This window comes from Aedes aegypti, chromosome 1 (assembly GCF_002204515.2).
Source record: "Aedes aegypti strain LVP_AGWG chromosome 1, AaegL5.0 Primary Assembly, whole genome shotgun sequence".
In the NCBI taxonomy this organism is placed as follows: Eukaryota; Metazoa; Arthropoda; class Insecta; order Diptera; family Culicidae; genus Aedes; species Aedes aegypti.
The window spans coordinates 59,595,120-59,618,477 of record NC_035107.1 but is presented as its reverse complement, the minus strand read 5'-3'; the positions used below and the strand labels follow the sequence as shown (position 1 = coordinate 59,618,477).

General features: G+C 37.9%; 2 protein-coding genes across 2 annotated transcripts in view; one reads left to right on the top strand and one right to left on the bottom strand.

The window, feature by feature from the left end:
* The window catches only part of LOC5576071 (fatty acid hydroxylase domain-containing protein 2), a 27,353-nt gene extending 25,648 nt beyond the window's left edge, over window positions 1-1,705 (top strand). Inside the window, exon 5 of the mRNA XM_001662351.2 lies at window positions 589-1,705. Within this exon, the coding sequence (XP_001662401.2) occupies window positions 589-745 (157 nt within the window). The 3' untranslated portion in view covers window positions 746-1,705. The remainder of the gene's footprint in view (window positions 1-588) is intronic.
* On the bottom strand, window positions 1,166-23,358 carry LOC5576067 (phosphoglycolate phosphatase 1B, chloroplastic). The gene is made up of 2 exons (XM_021857521.1): window positions 23,188-23,358; window positions 1,166-2,568 (listed from the first exon to the last, which is right to left on the bottom strand). Exons 1-2 carry the CDS (start codon window positions 23,282-23,284, stop codon window positions 1,751-1,753), a joined length of 915 nt encoding a protein of 304 aa, XP_021713213.1. The 5' UTR covers window positions 23,285-23,358; the 3' UTR covers window positions 1,166-1,750.

Below are 23,358 nucleotides of genomic sequence, written 5' to 3'. Positions count from 1 at the left end.
CTGAGTATAGATATTGTATTCACCGAAAAAAGCCAATGAATTTTAATAATAATAAGATAATATTATCCAGGGAATGCGTGCGGATGCCGAGTGCTGGAATGCAGTACTTACAGCTGTTACTCACATCATGCTCAAAAGTCAGCTGCAGTAGATTAACCCTGCAGAGGCTGGCCCCTGTATCATTTTTAAGTCGACTGGTAGATGCAGTTTGCCTAGACTACTACTGCTACATGTGTTGGAAGCTATATGCACTGAATTCTCCCCGAAGTAATCCTGTAAGGTGGTTCCGGAGAGAATGTAAGCAATCTTGTGAGTTCGGAGCGGTGAAATTGCAATAACTTATACTCTATACTTACCCTACCAATGAAACGAGATTGAAAGAAAAAATGGTTCGGGATTTGTTTCACTGAACAGCTAGAACTGAATAATACGAGCTCACCAATTTCTCTAACTAGAATTCATCCCTACATTTTGATTTTCGTATTTGTTATCGTTTGCCTCGAATTAAAGTTTGAAATCAATAAGAGCACCATTCGTATGGAAGTTATTTAACTTATTTATTTTCTTTCCTCATCCATGATCCCGCAGATTTAACCAGTGCTTCGGCGTTCTGGGAGTCCTGGACCGGCTGCACGGCACCGACACACTGTTCCGGAACACCAAGGCCTACGCCCGCCACATCATGATGCTGAGTTTCATTCCGGCGCGGGAAGCCTTCCCCGAATCGGCCAAGAAGGCCTTCTAAAAGACTAGGCTAGTCATCCTATCTCTCTCCGTAACTAGTGCATACGTACATCTTCTGAATCAATCGCTGTCTACGTGTATAAGTGTGCGTGCACCCAACTGATCAAAACTTAATCGCAAACACACACACACACACACACACACACACACTATTATGTTACACTACTGTTGTTAGATATACAATGATGATAAATACCTACGATTCATAGGATGGAGCGGTGATGGAAGAGAATCTACGACTTCTCAACGGTGGTTTGGATATTCGAGTAAGGTTCGACGATAAAGTGATGAAGTCATACATAAACGTTACATTCGTCTAGAAGACACACTACTCTAGCTAACTTTGAAGACATTGAGAGTAAATTTAAGGTAAGGATAACGTGAAAAACGCCTTGGTCGCGTCTGTAACTGTATTTTGCACCGATCTACATATTTTCACAAAACAACGCTTTATCAGTGCTTTAGTTTAGGGTTTCTACTAGGAATGTTCAGGAATAAGAGAATATTGACTGCTCTGATCTAACTTCCTTGTTTTGAACGAAAAAGTTGGGTTAGAACATGAATGAGAGAGTGAGGTTCAAAACGACGTCGAATCAGAAAGCATTACATTCTCAGACATTCATTCACAAATTTACACACCACAAGACTGTGATCAGATGGAAAGCAAAAAGCAACCTTCGCCTGTTTCTTTTATGACATTTAAACTTAGAACGATAAGCTGGTTAAGCGGGATATGATTCCCACCAGAATGTGATGCAGACAGTTAAACTGGTTTTCAAACTCATTTTTGTGAAAAATCCATCTACACTAACACCATCAACTAACTTATTCATCGAAAGAACACACTAAAAAAATCTATCACTTGAACTCAAAGTGTACACACCAAAATAGTAGAACTAAATAACTATATTTTCATCGGATTTAATGTATGGGAAATACATGGCAATTCTTCTCAGTGTAATCCAGTATTCACTTCTTATTACAAAGAGAAATTCCCGTAAACCAATCACTCGAACAACTTCGTCAAATCTTCCAGGCGATCCGCGTAGTAGTCCGGAACACGTTCCACGTCCCGCTCCTGAAGCATATCGTCCTTGCTAGCTCCTCCAGACAGGACCAACATCTTCTGGAACCCACATCGACTGGCAAACACCATGTCCTGCTCCAGCATGTCTCCCACGAATAAAACCCGTCCACGATCCTCTATCCCGAAAATGTCCCCAACCAAATTGGCCAACTCCTTTCCCGGCTTTCCCAAAACCGTAGCCTTACGTCCAGTAGACTGTTCCAGAACATCCAAGAAATGCCCCGGACCAATCAGATTGAAGCCCTTACGGGCATGCAACACCTTATCCGTCGCTCCGGCAATCAGCAAACACTTGGGATCGTTCTTCAGATACAGCTCCGCTCGCAGCAACTTCGGGTAGTTGATGTTGAAGTCCACATCGATTACCACCGCTCTGACCGGAGCTCGATCGTGAACGGTGGCGATGATCTTCTTGAAGGATTCCTCCAGCGGTTGATCGGGACCCTCGGTTAACTCGAAGCCGGCGTTGATCAGCACGTTCTTGAAGGGCTGCGTGGCCAGGCAGAAGATTAATCCTTCGAAGTGGATCGACTTCAAGTGGCGAACAATGGCCAGGGCCGGATGAATGATGTCCGATGGGGTCAGAGTGATGCCCAGTGTACGGAACTGGGCGGCGTAGTGGTCGTATGTAAAGACGCTGTTGTTGGTGATGTAGCGGAGCGTTTTGCCATGGGTTTGGAGGGTTTTCAGCGCTTCTCCGACTCCCGGGATTGGGTCGAAGACGGTCCACAGGACGCCTGATAAGGAAAACGAACGGAAAGGTCTTACTTGGAATGATAATTGTGCTTTATTATATATATTCATTGTTATTTCAAAATTATTTTTTTTTAAGTTGTAAGAAAACTAATGGAGTATATATTGAGTCCGAATGGTGTATAGACACGTATCACACTTTGATGAAGCGTTCACACATTTGTAACGGTCCAATTTGAGGTGAAATCAGTAAAAACGCCGTCATACCTTAAGGTGAAGATGAATTGAAGCCAAACTTCAAATCCAACCAAACACCCGTTTGAGTTGAAAACTTAATCGATTGGTCACCATCAGGTAGTGATCAATCGAATAAGTTTTCAGCCTGAACGGATGTTTGGATCTCCAGATTCGTGTTCTTGATAATTTGAGGTTTGGCTTCGATTCATCTTCACCTTAAGCTCTCCGCTTCTGATGATTGCTTTCTGAACTTAGCATACAGCTCCCTTTCGCTCATTTTGGTCCTCCTGTATTACACGAAACCATTTCCTCACCTCTATTAAAGCACATTAGGGGGGTCCGTAGCCTTGAGGTAACGTTTTCGCTTCATAAGTGGAAGGTCATGGATTCAATTCCCAGCCCCTCCAAAAAAATAACCCGTCCAGCCACCAGAAGACGCCGCACACAGGACCGTGCTTAGGGTAGCACATCCATCCTCCGTCAGTATCAGATGGTGACTGAGACAAACTGACCCACTTCGCAGGCAGCTAGCCTCAAACGACTCAGGAACACGGCAAAACGAACCACCGCAACCAGAGCAATGGACTATGGCTTATGGAAATCGATTGGACCAACAGCAGAGCACTCTCCTACCTGCTCGGTGTGAGAGCAAAAGAGCAGAAGAGAGTGAAAGCAGATGTAAATATAGATTAGCTAAAATAGAACTGTATCGGTAAGGAAGATACAGATAAAACTGATTCCGGTACAGTAGTGGCCACGAGCACGGAGTGCCTTAAAAAATATGTATGTATATATATATATATATATATATATATATATATATATATATATATATATATATATATATATATATATATATATATATATATATATATATATATATATATATATATATATATATATATATATATATATATATATATATATATATATATATATATATATAATATATATATATATATATATATATATATTCCGTTTTTGGCAACAAAATCGAAACTTTCAGTTGCCAAAAACGGAACCGTGTCAAAATCGGAACCCATTTTTTTCAATTTCAAGAATATTATTTGGACGTTATTACATCATTATTATCAATCCAAATGATGGCCAGACTTCCAAATGGTCTATTTCGAAGCGGATTTCTGTAGGAGAGGGCTATGCTATAAATTAATAGACCTGTCATGTTAATTGTGACAGACACTCCACACACTTTCGATTGCTGAAGCATCTTCAATGATGTTCTATGAACTTTATGGAAACTTTTTGCATACATAGGCCGTGAAAAAACAATAATCGCATAAGTGACCTTCATTCTAGAATTGGACAATTCCATAAAATAGTGAAAGAGAACAGAAATACAATACTTTTCATTAGAAATGTATTTACGAAAAAAATCTAGATATTACCAAACATAATGATTCTTCTAATTCAATGAACATAACTTAACATAACAGTTTATTTTTTAAGTTCAAGCGTCAAATTTTACAATGACGGGGTTGGTGGTCTAATGGCTATCGCTTCTGCTGCCAAATTTGACAATATTCGATCAATTGAAAATGGCTCTCCAAAATTATGTTCATTGCATAGTATGGTATCCCATATAAAATGATTTATTACAATCAAAATGGCACACAGAAACAGCTGAAATTTATCGGAATATACAAACACTATAATGTTTATCGAAACAGAATATTGATTAAGCATTCATTTGGATTTTCCGCTGCAATATGGATGAAAAAATCCCCTAGAAATAATTGAAAAATGGTAAACAGTGATGCTCAACATGCGGATGTTTGAGCACCCCAAGATCCTTAACTGTGGCCCACAATTTCGTAGAGTACACAAATAAGCTTCTCATCACTTCAATAAGTTTTAGAAGTTGAGCTTGCATATTATAAATTAACCATATAGATCCAACAGATATTCGCAGGATTCCGCTATGAAACCCTTAAATGCCGATAAGAATCTTCAGGTGTCCGTTAAGAATCCACAGAAATCCGTTAACATTCTGAAATAGCTTGCTAGAAATCGACAGGATCTTGCCTAGAAGTCATATAGAAATTAACGTCTACCCAAGAGCTTGCTAGGAATTTTAAAGACATTGCTCAGATTCCGCTGCGATATTGCTGAAAGTTCTCAAAAGTTTATAAGGACTTCTAAGACTGCCAATAGCAATCTCCATAATCCGCGGGAAACCTATTCAGAATCTTCAAGATTTTGCTAGAAATGTTCAACATACAGAAAATCCCAGCATTCCGCTAGAAACTTACAGGACGTCTGAGACCTTAGGAATTTACAAGGAATCGACAGATTTTAAACAACTAATTATATCTCTTAAGGAACCCGCCAGAAATCTTTAATACCCGATAGGAATACCCAGATTTCGCTCAGTATTTTCAAGATTCCGCTGAAGATTCCCAGAAGAACATAGGATCCCGTAAGGGACAGTTAGAAAACCCCTAGACCAAGCTAAGGATCACCAGGATAGCATTAGGATTATTTTGATCCATGTAGCCCGCATGCTTAATTAAAATCTTGATAAGATAAGATAAGAGACCCAACTTTTTGCTTGAGCTGAAGAGGCGAGGCAAAATTCATGATAGAAACCCATAGACTTTTTGCTGCTCTTGTGTGGGTGCGTGTGCTTTGTTCAAAAGAGGCATACTCAAGTGGGCTGGTCATACAACGTTTATGCCTGAGAAAAAAACATTGGAACTCTAGTTGAGATACTCATAGAGATTAATTACTTTTTGAAACGTTGCAAACACACGACCTTTTAGAAATAAATGGGTGCGTAAGGTTATACTAGCAGTTGGTGCAACTTGGGAAAATATCAACGAAAATTGAGCTCGAATGCGATAAGCGTGAAGCTAACTTGCTTTTCAAAAGACTACCACAACAGACACACAGATTTTTGCAAAAGTTTACAAATTTTAATGGTTTTCAAATATGTTGCCAAAAACGGATCCATTTTGTTGCCAAAATCGGGGGGTGCCAAAAATGGAGCATGCCAAAAACGGAATCCCACTGTATAAATATACACCCCAACTTCTTTTTACGACCGTTATCGGGGGGTCGTAAAAAAAATCGGTCGTAAAAAAAATCAGGGTTACAATCATGTTGTTGAAAAATGCAACGTCTAGATGCGGAAATACTGATTCGAGATCTTCGGCAAAGTTGAAGCATGGGTTGAGAACTTTCCAAAATGGCCGTTCAAGTTTTCATAATTTGGTAAAAGATGGCAACACTGCTCGATTGTTATCAAAAGAGCCAATTTTATGGGGGTGTGATATGCAAATACCAAAAAAATTTAAAGATAACGATACCGAATGTTCACCAAAGTCGAAGGAAGTGTTGCGTGCCATACAATCGGCCGAATCACAAATAATCATGTGGCTGGCAACACTGTTTAAGAAGAATAAAGTAAAGATCATAACCATCAAACTTGAGCGGAACAGAAAAATTTAATGCTTAGCAACATAGCAATACTCTTCAACTGTAATCCAGTTTTTCATGAAGGGTTCAAATTTTTTTTCGTAGCTGGCAACACTGCTTAAGTGAAATTGCGCCACCAGGCAGTACAAGTGTGCACGCAACTATTGTTTTGCGGATATCTCAGGATTCTGACCACTTAGAAAGATGGCGTCTTCGGCAAAGTTGTTCAGTAGCTCAAGGACTATCATTATAAACGCTATGAGGTTCAAAATTTTGCCACCAGGCGGCGCTAGTGAGTATGAAACTTTTGTTTTGCTGATATCTCAGGATCCTGGCCATTTAGAAAGATGGCGCCTTCGGCAAAGTTGTCCAGTAGGTCAAGCGCTATCATTAGATTGAAAATGTTACCACCAGGTGGCGCTAGTGAGTATGAAACTTTCGTTTTCCGGATATCTCAGGATCCTGACCACTAAGAAAGATGGAGTCTTCGGTAAACTTGTTGAGTAGCTCAACTTTGCTCAAGTAGCTCAAGACGCCATGTCTATGTTGTGGGCTTCGTAGCCGTGCGGTTAGTGTCACCAGGCATTTAGCCGCATCGTGTTGAGGAGTGTGGGTTCGATTCCCGCTGCAGGCCGGAAAACTTTTCGTGAGGAATGTTTTCCGACTGTGCCACTGGGCGTTGCATGCTAGTCCGTTGTCTAGTGTGGTGCTTCCTTCAAAGGACTAAAGTCCACTGGAAGCATTAACGTGTCGGTGTCTATTTAATTCCGTACATTCCTTTACGTTAACGTTAAATGTTTCATGCTCACTAGCGCCGCTTGGTGGCAAAATTTTGAACCTCATAGCGTTTATGATGGTAGTCCTTGAGCTACTGAACAACTTTGCCGAAGGCGCCATCTTTCTAAATTGCCAGGATCCTGAGATATCCACAAAACAAAATTTTCATGCTCACTACCGCTGCCTGGTGGCAAAATTTTGAACCTCATAGCATTTATAATGATATTCCTTGAGCTATTGAACAACTTTGTCGAAAACGCCATCTCTCTAAGCGGTCAGGATCCTGAGCTATCCGCAAAACAAAAATTCTATGCTCACTAGCGCCGCCTGGTGGCAAAATTTTGAACCTCATAGCGTTTATAATGGTAGTCCTTGAGCTACTGAACAACTTTGCCGAAGGCGCCATCTTTCTAAATGGCCAGGATCGTGAGATACCCGCAAAACAAAATTTTCATGCTCACTAGCGCCGCCTGGTGGCAAAATTTTGAACCTCATAGCGTTAATAATGATAGCCCTTGAGCTACTGAACAACTTTGCCGAAGGCGCCATCTTTCTAAGTGGTCAGGATCCTGAGCTATCCGGAAAACAAATACTATATGCTCACTAGCGCCGCCTGGTGGCAAAATCTCGAATCTGTTGGCTAGAATTATGATAGTCCTTGAGCTATTGAACAACTTTGTCGAAGACGCCATCTTTCTAAAAGGCCAGGATCCTGAGATATCCGCAAAACAAAAGTTTCATGCTCACTAGCGCCGCCTGGTGGCAGAATTCCGCAATTCAATGACCACCATATGTAAGCCCTTGAACTGCTGAACAATTTTGCTGAACATCATGATCCTCTATTTTGAATAGTTTTTAAGATAATGATCATTTATAAAAACGGTTGTTAATCTGAATTTCGGTCGTATAAAAGTGGTCAAAAGAACCGTCGGTAAAAAAACGGTCGTAAAAAGAGGTTGGAGTGTATATATATATATATCTATATATATATATATATATATATATATATATATATATATATATATATATATATATATATATATATATATATATATATATATATATATATATATATATATATATATATATATATATATATATATATATATATATATATATATATATATATATATATATATATATATATATATATATATATATATATATATATATATATATATATATATATATATGTATATATATATATATATATATATATATATATATATATATATATATATATATATATATATATATATATATATATATATATATATATATAAGTATATCAATGCTCTTTTGTATTTTTCTTACAAAATCAATAAATTGCAAAATAGGGTGCTATTTTGAATATAATTTGAATATTAATTCAAAGATAATTGAATATTGCGATAACATCAATTATGTGAAGGTTTGTACAGCGTAGTTTAGGGTACTTTATTGTAAAATGAAGTTCGTAGTTCAAATTATTTTTACAGACAAGTTCAAAACCAATCTTTACCTGTTGCTTCGAATGAAAATTTGGTTTACATTGATTAAAAATATCATGTTAGAAGAGTTTTGAAGTTATTGCACAACAATTTTACGAACTCAAAAGGGATGAAAACTGTTAATGATTCCTGTAAGCTGTATACATTTCAACTAAATTTCTATCAGAGCTCACGAGTATAATTAATAGTTTGGATCAAATGACAATAATGAACGTTATTGTTCGAATTATTGGATTTTATTACAAAAATCATCGCAAAACCGGCATTTCTCATAATTTTACCTAAATTCCATATATGTCCGCTAATAAATTGTCCAAATGTACTTCACTACATCTAAACATCATAATAAAACACTTCAGCAATCAAATAGAGCTTTAAAATTTAGTTTGGAATGGTCTACGTTTTAATTTTGGTAGGTGTACGAATACGAAATTGGGTGAATTTTAGACATAAATTCAATACTTTTCCATTAACCCAAAGATGAATGTAAATGGAAACATTTTGTGATTGCCAAATAATAGATGCCACCTTTTACCTTCAATGTGGATAAAGTACCGTAATTTCGGGTGAAATTGATTATTTTTCACTGTTTTCTTGGTATGCTCTATAAAATTTGATCAATACCATAAAACTAAATGCAGGAAAACAAGTACGGCGGTGAACCTCATTGGTTCATGCACCGAAATTTTCTAACAAATGTGATTAGTGCCAAAAATCAGCTCTTAAATTAAAAATCGTGGAATCCCATTTCGGGGTGAAATTGATCAGTTGTCAAATTGATTATTGTTACTTTTGAAATTGACTTTACATACTCAATTTGAGCCTCCTGAATTCAAATAGGCTTGCCAAATTCTTAACGAGACAATATTTATGGAAATAATCAATAATTAAATTTCAAGAATACCGCAAAAAACGCCTAAATATAGGCAATTTCCAAAGGATTTCTCTACTTTGTAACAGCAAATCAAATTTTTCAACAAAACGAGCAAATTGGTAAGAGTTTTGACAGTAAAATCTGTTTTGGATATATATTTTTACCATCCTCACAACCTTTCAGGTTTACACTATGTCAAAATCCTTGTTAAGAACTAGAAGTTTATGGATGTCTATCAATTTCACACCAAATTGGATTCTATAATTTTACATTATTTTCATAAAAATAAACATTCTGTTACACAAAAAACTTCACTATACACAAACATACATTATTTAAGACAAACACCGTTCATTTATTATAGGTTGCAATGAATTTGGTGCACTATTTGATCAATTTCACCCTACTGATCAATTACACCCGAATTTACGGTATTTTAAACTCAATACATAATTTACTAGTCTTTTACTAACTTGATGTGAAAACAGTATCCCGTACGAACATGAAATTGGGCCACTGTACATTGTGGCTCTTCCACACATCGTTTTTGATACTTCGCGTTTTGGTACCCACTTTCTGGCCGGTTTGCCCTAACCTGCTCCTGAGCATTCGGCTCATGTGCTGCTGGTGCTAGTTTCTGGCAATTAAATATATTGCGTTGAATCGTCGTATTTGATGACGCTTTTCCTCTTTCCAACATTTTTTGATTGTTTTACGCATCAGTGATGTATCATTGATGTCTTCTATCCAAAAAATCATATGTTTTGTCAGTCCAAAGAGAATCAAAACAAAGACACTGGACGCCATGTAAAATCAATGTTGGGTAGCTAATTATTGGCTCATTTCACCCCCCTGAAAGAACTAGTTTTTTTTAACAGTTCGCCCATCTCTACACCTTATGCTCTTCCATGCTGCCTTCCGATCTAGCTATCATCACACGTTTTCTGGCTCATAAGCAGGGTGCACGGAGAGTGCTGAGTCTGTCGTTCCACCAGTATGCAGGACGCCGCTGATTCCTTAGGCAGCGTCCATTAATTACGTAACGCTAAAATTGTCAATTCCTGGACCCCCTCCCTCCCGTCCGTAACGCTTTTTGTATGAAAAATTTCAAATTTTTGTATGAGTCATAACGCTTGAGCCAACTCCCCCACTCCCCCTAGAGCGTTAAGTAATTTTTGGACGCCGCCTTAGCTCCAATTTTCTCGACATAGTTGCATCACAGGCTCTCGCCAACGCTCTTATCAGCTCTCCTGCATCCATGTTGGGAGCATCGCATACTGCTCGATGTGCTTCAACGAAAAGATCCTTGTCGCATTGCTTTGTCTTCACACACCTTCTCCATTCCTCTTCTGCCATACTGCACAACTTCTCTAGCCAACGCAGTACAACCCCCTGAAGAAAGCGCTAGTTCTTGAAGCCTACCACCATCTAAAAATCAGCACCTTCTCCAGCACCAAATTATTGACCTCACTTCAGTTGTTCGTGGATGACAGCCGTTTCAATCCTGTGACGCAGTAGTGGATCGCTTGATGGCAGGCAATGGACATGCCCTATATCAACTGTAGCGATTTGCATTAGACAGGATGTCCCGGGCCCGATCTATCTGACAAGCCAATCGAGCCCTCTGTCACCATAGAAGATGGTTCTCCATCGATGTGGATAGCCTGCTTGATGGTCACTGTGAAGCAATGAGCTTTTAGATATATATATATATATATATATATATATATATATATATATATATATATATATATAAATATATATATATATATATATATATATATATATATATATATATATATATATTAGACTGGCCCAGCTTAGTATGGGACAAAATTAAAGTTGTTTAATTCCACGGGGCACCCCCCAGGATTATTCCGTAGGGTTAGAGGAAGACTTGCTGAAAATTTCAGCTCCATTGGTCGTTCCATGAGCTGGCGCATTTGAATTGAAATTAATATGGGATTTCCAGCTCAAACATATGAGAAACAGCACATCATCTACTGTTTGGTTCAGGGAAATTGTTGGTCGCCTTCCATTGAACCCAGAATATCAAGAACACTACTTGATACCAAAGCAATCAATATTGTAGAAGGTTGTATCATGATTAAAATTGATAAAGTTGGTGTTTTAACTATCTGGAGTAGATTTGTTAAGCACATACAATACTGCTTTGAATTTCATCAACATAGCCACTAAGCGCATCATAGCCACCTATGACGCTGGGCGAGCTGTTGCACAAGGCACCTGCTATGGGTGATTGTACCAGGTCCGTCACACTCGGGTTCAGATTGGGTACCACTTCTAGTACTGCATTTGGTCCCTCGGTAGTGCAAAAGGTACCCAAGTTTGACAGATCGTAGTACACTTTTCACGGCATTCTAGATTACCTTATGAGCCATAAAATTTTGGGCAACTGCAAGGGACATGGTGGTCTTTAATTTGTCTTTGATTGTACGGGAGTGCTGATCTAAGCCTAACTTTCAACAACTAAAATGTTAATGAAAATGAGGTTAAATCCAAATACAACCTTCTGCAATTATGTTCATTAGGGTATCAACTAGTGAATTTGACATTCTGGGGTCAATTGAACGCGATCAACTAGTACACGGAACGCAACAGTGACATAGGGTCAATTTTCAATATATTTGAAACGAATATCTCATACAAACTTCGAATCGAATGCGCCAGCTGGTGGAGTATCCAATCGAGTTGAAATTTTGAGAGAGCTTTTTCATTATCCTAAGGCACATATCTAGGGGGTGCCCCGTTGAGATTTACAACTTTTTTGTTTAAGGGCCAGTCTAATATATATATATATATATATATATATATATATATATATATATATATATATATATATATATATATATATATATATATATATATATATATATATATATATATATATATAAAACTGATTCTAATTTTCTGAAACTTGTACAATATTCGCAGTAATCATTCTTAAGGACGTGATGTTGAAAAAAAATTAAGTCCAACAATAGACTTACCGAATATTTTAGCAAAAAACATGGGAAAAGTGGAATTTTTCTTAAATTTACCTAAGTTTCAAATATGTCCGCTTATAAATTTTCCAAATGTACTCTACTAGATCTAAACAACACAACGAAGAACTTAAGCAATCATCTAGTCCATTAAAACTAGTTTTGAATGTTGTACATATCTTTTTTGTTAGGTGTACGAATATGGAATTGGGTCAATTATAGTCACAAACTCAATACTTTTCCATTATTCCAAAGACTTAAGCAAATGAATACAATTTGTCATTGTCAAACAATAGATGACACCTATGACCTTCGTTATTGATAAAGTATATCGAAGTCCATGCACCATTTAATAGTTTTATACCAACTTGATATGGAAACGGTGCCCCGTACGAAAATGAAATTGAGTCACTGTATGCATAATGACAGCCGTGTCAGTCCTGTGAGTTCTTTGCGATGAACGACATAGTTCTTTTTTTTTTTAGAACGGTAGTTCAGCCAGATAGCCGTAGCGGTAAACGCGCAGCTATTTAGCATGACCATGTTGAGGGTCCGAATCCCGTTTACAACACATACCATGGACGGATGTCAATCAAAATAAAAGCGGGAGCTACACAGGGATCCATACTTGGTCCAACACTGTGGAATATGATGTACGATGAAGTGCCAAGCTTGACACTGCCGAATGGAGTCGAGGTCATCGGGTTCGCAGATGACGTCGTTCTTGCTATAACTGGCGAGACCGCGGAGGAGGTTATGATGTGACGGCAGAATCGCTAGACATAATTGAATCGTGGATGACTGAAGTCAAGATGCAGTTGGCTCATCCCAAAACGGAAGTGGTGCTGGTCAGCAACTGCAAGGCAATCTTATCGGAGCGCTCTCTAAAGCACCTTGGAGTAATGGTCGACGACAGGCTAAACATCAACAGCCACGTAAACTATCCTTGAGAAAAGGCAGCAAAAGCAGCTAACACCGTAGCTAGGGTCATGCCCGACATTGAAGAAGCAGTACAGACTTCTGACGACCGTATCATCGTCCATACTGAGATACGGAGTGCCAGCTTGGGCAGCAGCGTTTACAACCAAACATAATTGAGAGAAGCTGACAGGTACGTTCCGGCTCATGGCTACACGTGTGCGAGTGCCTATCACATATATCGTCGGAGGCAGTTTGCGTTATCGCCGGAATGATCACCATCTGCACCACTCTGGCCGAGGGTATTTCATGCTACCAGCAAAGGTACACTAGGAATGTGAGGAATACCAATGTATCTGGCCTTGTGGCAGCAGGAGTGGAATAAATCCGAGAAAGGAAAGTGGAGAGAAGTTAACTTCTTCCTGACCCAGTTTTTGTCAGGCCATGAATGCTTTTGGAAATATCTGCATAGATTCGGACACGCAGAGTCCCCATATTGTCCGGTCAGTCCGAATATAGGGGAGACACCGGAGCAAATTATATTCATCATCCAACCGGAATTTCAGAATCTACCCTGGCACATGGCCGACCAACGTCGAGTCGGAGTAGGGGTCCACGGCCGGGGTCTAGCTGAGTAATTCGCGAAACAGCACCGGCAAATGGTCGTCGGGGTGCATGTGAACCGGACACTTCCCACCACCGGAATCGCTGGACCGACCTCGGCATCAGCCCGCCGCAGGGGAAATCTTCGTCGGAGTAGGATAGATCCACCGCCGGGGACAAATCTGAGTAGTACGTAACGTATGTAATTCACGGCTCATCATCGGCAGCTACAGTCAGCTTAGGGAGGGTTCACAGCGGCTAACGAGACTCTGTATAATCCCTCATCTCTAGGGTCGGCAAGCTTATCCTTGCTGTTTCGCGGAATTCAGGAAGACAGTTGAATTGGATTTTTCACACTCCTGTTTATTTTTCTTCTTCTTCTTCCCTCTCTCTTTATCTCTCTATCTCACTGTTCTCTTGGCTAGCTCCGCTATCTACCTTTCTCTCTACTTCACCCACTTCCTTAGGACTAATCTGACCTTCATAGTTTCTTTCTTCGTTGGGGCCCCTCTGCCAATGTCCTCCCTGTTGCTGCTCGATCCATGGCTTCCCTGCGACCTTTGCCGCTATTGCTGGACCACGCGATGAGCGCCTGAGGTGACCACCAGCTTGACTCCTGGTCTTCGGCCTGGTGTAGCGATTGGCCGGATACGTTGCCCAATTTTGAGGTAACCCACGATTCTGTGGTATGTCCCTTACACACCACACTCACTCATTCACCTTTCTTTGATGGGATTACTTGGACAAATGGCCGGTATTGTCCACTGCAGAGCTCAAGAACACTTATGTACAACATGGCCATGTAATCAACGGTTGATACCAGTAGGATACGTGCAGAGCCCTCTGTTTGTCAGTGCCTTGTAGTTTTTGGTAGCATTAGGCAGTCTGCGTACCGATCGGGTGACCAAACATAGAGGAGAAATACACAACACATACGCTTTCCTGAATTATCAACATGCAAATGACACGAAAACTACACTAACCGCGACAAAACCTCGATAACCTGCTAAGGGAGTACTATGAACTGTTACACGTATCATTGGCTTGATTCGTCGAAGCACCAGTAAACCGGAAACCATCATACAACCGGAATAGCTGGACCGACTTCGGTATCCAATTGGTCAAGTAGGAGAGCTCGAACAGCAGCAGCGGATAACGAGTCGTTTTAAAGTAGGGCATTTTTTTAAATTATCGGACAGGTTTGGGCCGGAGGTTCTCAGATTTGTATGAAATTTTCACCAGAGGTAGAGCTCGTGGTTCAAAAAAATTTTAGTGGCCTATTTTCCCGGAAAACTGTAGATGAATTTTCACGATTTCGCTATATACTTCAAACTTTAAAAATTCATATCTCCTGAACTATGCATCGTAGAACAAAAGTTTTTTAGTAAAATCGAAAGGAAATTTCCTCAATCCATTAAAAATATAAAAAGAAAAACGTTTCCCGGAAAGTTTTTCACAATGGAGAAAATTGGGTCCTAAAATGTTTAATAAAATCTTGTTTTTATTCAATAACACGAAAGAGTACCTTACTGCAACTACTTTAGCAATTTTTTCCGCTCAAATAACGGCTATATCATGTTTAAACTTTAATTTAAAAATTGGGTCCATAAATGAACCTTGACACTTAAGATCATGTTTGACGTTCGCTTAGTCGACAAAAACACCACAGGGGTTTTAGTTCGACCACTGGGGTTGTTCCTATCTGACATTTCGGAAGGGACACGGAAAACAAAATACACCCAAAATTTGAGTTTAAGCCAAGGGGTGTGACAAAATTTAAAAAAATGTTTTTTGGGCTCAAACCAACGGAAAACATTAGAAAATTGAGTAAACATGTGTTATTGGCCTAAACTTAAGCGTTTGGCACTAAAATAGGGACAGGGCTTAAGGACCCTATTGTTGGAAAAATGGCGAAAAAACTATCGTTTGTATCATGAAAAAATTTCGAAAAAATATGTTTTGTGTCATGAATCCACACTCTAACTTTCGTCCATAGACGCCAAAGTGGTATCTTTTACCGTTTAGGCAACAGAACTGAAAAAAACGATGACCACCCGCGCGCTTCCCATAGGAAAATGTGTTCTATTGTGGGTCTCATAACCGTGCGCTAACGGCGGCTGTAACGTACACGCATTGTGAGTGTAACGCAGTAAACAATCTTTCTCTTTCCAGTCAGAAGAAGCTTTTCGTCAGTCAGAGCACTCTCCATTGGTCAGTTGGATGTTTTGTGTGCCCTTTATTCGTAACCTTTACTATTGAAACTAACAGTCTTTAATTGACAACAATGCTAATAATAAATAATATTGGTAATGATATAGGTAAAAGGTACTGATTCTCACTATCAAGTAGTTGCCGTGCAAAAAGAATGTTTAGGCATACATTAAGTGCTATTTGTAATTTACTAGCTTTTTTTCTTTTTATATTTTTATTAGATTGCTGAGGAAATTTCCTTTCGATTTCACTAAAAAAACTTTTGTTCTACGATGCATAGTTCAGGAGATATGAATTTTTAAAGTTTGAGGCATAAGGGGAAATCGTGAAAATTCATCCAGAGTTTTCCGGGAAAATAGGCCACTATAATTTTTTTGAATTTTACTTTTGGTCATGTATCCACGAGCTCTACCTCTGATGAAAATTTCAAGCAAACCTTCGGTCCAAATTGTCCGGTAGTAAAAAAAAATCCCCAGTAGTGAAAAGAACATGAGCGTCCAGTAGAAGTTCAACAGGGCTCTGAACTGACGTGAGGCCAACCCAAGAGTAGAACACGTTGTCACACAGAAAGCTGTGCAAATTAGGCAAAACAAGTAAACGATTCCGGTTGAAGGAGGACTTCCAGCTCGTTGGCTGTATTGCCGACAGTATCTGTACGTCTATGCTGTTCACCGCATTCCATTTATCCACGTCGTTGCACATCTATTGGATGACATTCTCAACATTTACGTCGTTATCAAGAATCATGGATGGGAAAAGTACTGGAGCAAACATTTACCGCCTCTACATTTACATCTTTCTACACGACCATCAAAATCCAAAGCAAACCATGACCGTTCAAAACAAAAAATGTCACGGCTTTTCAAAACTGTAATCTTCTTCTTCGCAACGTTTTTTCAGATCCGAATGCGAAATGACTCGAGCACAGTCAGTGGTGACACGATTTTTCCGGTATTCGGGGTTTTGCAATTTTGCTCGATAAAGGCAGCATAAAATTGAACTTGTTTATATGTATCGCAATGGAATAATTGTGCTCTTGTTGTTAGCGCTAATAGATTTCAATTAATTGAAAACACAAGCGAAATATTAGCAATTGAACTATTTAACATTTTTTCCTATCATTCACTTCGGAACAGCTGCCCGAAAACGGTCATCGAGGAGGACAAAAAACATTCAAGCAGTGTATGAACCGTTGGCAGCGTAGCGCCTGATGGTAAGCACCAAGCTAGTGATCCTTTATAGAGAGATAAGCGGAAGTAAAATGGAATGATTTGGCAACAGACCAGCAGTGCTGATTTTGCTCGGCGTCGAGAATAATATTGTAACACGGACATGACTTCCTCATTGCTATAAAGTGTATTTTGTTTCGTTATAGATCTTTGAGCTACATATCAAAACTAATAAACAGCCGAAAAAAATCAACAACTAAAAATCGCATTGAAAAAAAATGAAAAAAGTAAAACATTTTATTTTGTTGCTTCATGCAAAATTACTTTTATCGAAATAATTTCAAGCGGATTACATTACTCCTCAAGAAAAGTTCAAAACAAACATAACGCATGTTCGTTTGGCTCACACTTCGACAGCTCTCGCTGCTCGATTGGCTCACACTTTGACAGAAATGTCAGCTTCCGCGAATCTCTTTTATAAAGGATTTCTAGTCGAAACTTGCAAGTATTGCGAGTATGCACGTACCGTAATCCGGGGTAACATTGATCAGTTTTTTGATATTTCTAAAAACAATCATTTGAAAATGAAAATGTTGCATGTTTTATATTTTTAAAACCAGTACTGGTACCCATCGCTCGTGACTACTTACTGCATTTTGTTTACTGAAGAATTTAAGTATTTTTAAAAAAATGTTTTAAGTGATTTTTTTATGTAGCTGATATGGGGTAATATTGATCACCCATGAAAACAACGATCGGTAATATTGAAAATGGAATTACTTACTAAAATCATAGTCCCTGAAGCCGAATTTCATATTACAGATGGGACTAACTTGCGATTCACGGCAGTATACTGCCGTAAATCGCAAGTCAGTCCCATCTGTAAAAAGTAGGCATTGAGAAAAATGGAATGTGAAGTTTTCCGTACGAACATTCAAAAAATTCCAGAGGATTAGAACATGTTGAAATCTTAATGAAACTTTCACAATATGCTGTTTCCTGCGATATCTTTCCCAGAAAAATATAAAGATGATCAAAACACAGTTCATGTTTGTGCTGCACGGTGCGGAAATCTGTAGTGGGACTGATATGCGATTACTTTTCATTATGAGACAATTTGGCTTGCTGGTTTTTTCCTAATTTTTCCAAACAAATCATATTATTTTATTAGTCCAGCTGATAGAGCATTGGAAGATATGTTGAAACTAGAGGGTCTTGTTTCCCGGGCTCAAAAAAATCCCGGGATTTGGGATTTTATTTTTCAAAATCCCGGGAAATCCCGGGATCCGGGATAAAATCAAATGCTTCTAAAATGAATAAAGAACGGTCGGAGCGGGTTTTGAAGCAAAGATTAGTTTTAAAGAGTAATTTTACAGTAACCGAACCAGATTTTCAAGGTATAGTTGGATTGTAATTACCAAAAAAAAACTATACTATCTCACATTCCTTTCATCAATATTTCACCTATTTAACTGTATGCGACGATAGTTCTTGATTATAGTAAAATTTGAATATATTCCATTCGTGATTTTCGTTATTTTAAACACTCTCAAATTTGTTTAGAAAAAGCTGTCGAAATCATTCTTTATTGTCATTCATGTAACTGTAAGAGTGTAAGCTTCGACTCAAATGATTTTTTTTTCGATGAATTGGAACGACACAATTGGACCAGGAACATATGTTTTGAAATTTTACTAGCAAAACATTAGGTTGACGATTGAGACACACTTTGAACGTAGATAAACCTGCAGAAATTTATTGTCATAATATTCAAAAGTTGAATTTCATCCTCCTCCTGTCCCACCATTTCAACTCGAGATTAGTATTGAATTACTCAAAAAAAAACCCTTAATGCTAATCGAGACAATGTTAAGCAATCAAATTTAAAAATTCACTATGGATTCCAAAATGATTTGAGCTTTGTGTCTATTTGAAATGCACACGCAATTGATTTGTCGCTTTTACCTTTGGCCTATAATGGATATTGGAAATGACAATAAAAATTAGGGCAAACGCTCCCTTAGTGGAGGTAGCTCCAATAGTGGAGGTAGTGTGTTTTGACATGTTTCGCACTTTTTTATGGCTATGTGATATTTTTCTATGATGTACGATGTGAAAATGATACAAATTATCGAAAAATATTAATGAAATTTAACCATAAACCTATTTTAAACAATTATTTTGCTTAAATTTTTTGCTCCTTTGCACTAAAGGAACCGTTCTTAAAACATACCTCCACTAAAGGAACAGTGTTCCTATTGTTGGTGCAAGGCTTTTTGCAGGGAAATTTCAAATGAATCGTGATTTTTATACATTTGAATGATAGAAGGATTTGAGATCTAGCGATTGATACGCTAAAATCATATAATTTTTGATTTTATCACCATGTTTTAGCAGTTTTCGCTTAGGTGCACCACTAATTGTACATTTGCCCTAAATACAAAAATGTTTCTAAAATGTTATTTCAAGTTTTCAAGTTTTATTTTGCCAGTTTTCAAAATTGAATTGGAAATAAAGTTTCTAGTGTACCAGAAAAATAAAACAAGTTCAAGTGCAAAAGCTCGTATAATTTCAATAAAATCCTTACTTAGCGAACTAAAAGCAATAACGAAAAGACATGCATTCACTAACAGTCATCAAGAAAACATGTCGTTTGTTTTGTGCCATAATTTGAAAATTACACAGCAGTATTTTCTAATTCAATACGCGATTTCGGGAAATCCCGGGATTTTCGAAAATATCCCGGGATTCGGGATTTTTCAGATCCCGGGATTTCCCGGGATTTTTGTCGCGGGATTCTCGGGACAAGACCCTCTAGTTGAAACCTGTACTTAACTAAATTTTGACGAAAATGCAGATGGGACTGACTTGCGATTCATGGCAGTATATGTCAACTGAAAAAACCGTTTTTAGTTCTTCTTGTAGATCCTGCCATAAAATAACAAATAACAAAATCGAATTTTACTTCACATTTCTGGTATTGCAATGCCCCGTGCTTTACCAATGGAACTTGTTCACGATTCGAGAGCAGTGTCAATATCAAGCTTTGTTTACTTAGGAAATGTTTACATCATGATAACTATCGATTTATGATTCATATGTATACCAGTCGGATCGTAATTAATTGAAAGTGAAGCTGATAGGATTTTGAATAGCTTCATGGATAATTTAAAATTTTAGCATGAAATTCCATTCTGTTTTGTACGATAGGGGGATTGGGGGCGTAATGAACACCCGGGGTGAAATGGACACCCCGTCAATCTCTGAGGATATACATACTTCATCAAATGCTCATACACCGCATGAAATCTGTATTGCATTTGAAATGTTTGACGGTAAAAAAGTTTATGTTTAGCTTCAATTGTCCTTTGAAATTTGACTTTAAGTTTTTCTCTGCTTCAAATTGGCATATAAGCAAGCCAGTGGGAGAATCTAATTTTTGAGCAAAATAACGAACCCAGAAAGGTTCTTTTTTACTCTTATGGTAGTGGGAGACCCAAGCAACCAAAAGTTCAGATTTTACTTAAGCAGTGAACTCAAAAGTTCATTTCTAGTAGATTTCGATTTCCAAAGAAACTATATCGCTGAATAAAAGAACGTAACAGATACTAACAGAACTTGATTCTCGAAAAAGTAGCTCATGCACTTGTCCACAACTAGAAAGTTCAGAACAAGTTCAAGTCGAACTTTTTCCCTACTTTATGGTAAACAACATTCTATTTGGTCGGGGTTCTGCTAAACCGCATCAAGTGCCAAAATCTTTATTCCTAGATATTTTACTTTAAAGTTTTTTCATGTACTAGTTTATCGCGGATGATAATTTTAATTTTTTTTATCGCTCACATGCGATTAACAGTGTTCAATAAGTACACCGAGATTAAATATATCATGTTCACATGTTCATTTTACCCACATGTTTGGAACATTGACTCTGTGGAAATAAATTTTCAAAATTATAATAATGTTGATAAAATTATTTTTCCATCACAATATTTCAACTTGTTACATTGCATAAACATCCTTCTTCAATTCTGAGCATTTGGGTCCTAAAATTTTTAATGTATTCTTGTTTAAAATTAAAATACGAAAGAGCATGTTATTGCAACTACTTTAGCAAGTTTTCCAGCTCAAATAACGGCTATAACATTTTTAAACTTCAATTTTAAAAATGGTTCCAAATATGAACCTTGACACTTGTGATCTTGTTTGACATTCACAATTTCGACAAAAATGCCACAGGGCATATAGTTCTAACACTGGGGTTGATCCTATCTGACATTTCTGAAGGGACACGGAAAACAAAATATACCCAACATTTGAGTTTAAACCAAAGGGTTTGACAAAATCTCAAAAATCATAAAAAAAAATGTTTTTTGTACTTAAACCAATGAAAATCATTTAAAAATTGAGTAAACATGTGTTTCTGCCCTAAACTTAAGCGTTCGGTACTAACATTGAGACAGGGCTTTAGGACCCTATTGAAAAATAATCTGAGAGCTTCATATGCAAGAAAACAAGAAAATTGCTTAGGGTGTTCATTTTACCCCCAGTTCCCCTACATAGATCCTAATGATCGAAGAAAACCATGAATTCGCTATGCCAAAGGGCACCAAGTTGATCCCATTTGGTGCACCTTTGCTGATCAAGTTCACAGTTCAATGCGTGAAGTGTTCACCATCTTTTCAGATGTACATTGACCTGCTGATGTTTTTCTGCAATAATAATCACAGAATCTAACAGTTGTATGATTTCCATCACCATCGGATAGAACATCAGAAAAAAAGTTTCATCGGGATTCGAACTCTTGCCTTCTGAGTGATAATCTAGAGTGCTGCCACTAGGTCATCTTCACTTCTTGAAGGAATGGTGATAAACTTGAATCAAGTAATGTGCAGTTTTTCTGACGGGGTTTGATGGCGATAATGCCATTTTCTGAATAACTAAAGCGCCCCAAGTCCACCTGAGTTGTTCACACAGTATCAGATTAAATTAATTCGTTTTTTTTTTATTACTGCTTCTGTGTGGTTTGATAAACATATTATATAACAAGCTAATGCAAGTATTTATTGCATTTAAATGCCTTTACTTCATGTCTAAATGTGATTTTCAGATAAACAGTACTTAGTGCGGTGTGGCTGGATAAAATTTGAAAGAAAATAGATCAACGCCACCGGAGAAATATTTAATTTTAATTAATCAATTGCTGCCCAATTTCACTGGCCTCTATTTCTATGAGTTGCTAGGAATGGATAAATTGTAAAAATATAGAAGGAAGTTGAAAAAATATAGCTTTATATCTGAAAAATGAATTTCCTCTGATGACGTGCGTTGGTTTATGGTTCGCTCTGGCTGAACAAAATTACAGTTTTTCTTGTCCACCCAAAGAAAATTTTTGATCTAAGATTACAAGGGACTGTTCAAATTACTTGATATTTTTATGGTAGAAAGGTAATGATTATTTGAGTCCTCTGGTGTAAAAAAGTCATTTAGAAAAAAAGATGGCACTTGGTGCGGTTTAGCAGAACCCCGACCATTTAAGCAACTTAAATGAATTTTATGTGAACTGAAGTTCGGTTAATTACTTAAAATGTGAGCTGCTTAAGCCAAAACATGTCCTTTTATCCGAACTTTTGGTTGCTTGGGGGCTCCCCTTTTACACATCGGAACGACTGACAGACATTAAATATTTTGGTATCATTGAATTTCATGCAAGTGTTCATTTTGCCTCGATACCGTTTTACTAGCCTTGTTTTGGACCTAATTTTCTGTCTCACTTTTCTGGCATATGATATGACTTTTATTACCATGGATGAATGTAGCACGTCGTACTGATATCAAACTTGAAAACTAGCCGGGAGTAATTTGAAAAAATGTCATTGTATGGTCCCAAAACAATAATTTGCTTGATTACGCCCCGAATCCCCCTACGTGTAACCTTACTTACCATCGCAATCGCAAATGACACAATCGAACGAATCAACGAAACGCTGTCGCTCCTTAGGCGAAAGATCTAGAATATGCCTAATCTGGCTGGAAGACATTGCCTCTAACTATTATCCACCTCACAAATGCAACGTCTGCTTCCACTGCGACGCACAAATCAACTAATTCCAAT

What these genes read in the sequence shown, in the direction of transcription:
- LOC5576067 (XM_021857521.1), bottom strand. Translation starts at nt 23,284, where the DNA reads ATGTCTTCCAGCCAGATTAGGCATATTCTAGATCTTTCGCCTAAGGAG. An exon ending in TGTCATTTGCGATTGCGATG is followed by an intron (nt 2,569 to 23,187) that starts GTAAGTAAGGTT and finishes TTTCCTTATCAG; the next exon opens with GCGTCCTGTGGACCGTCTTC.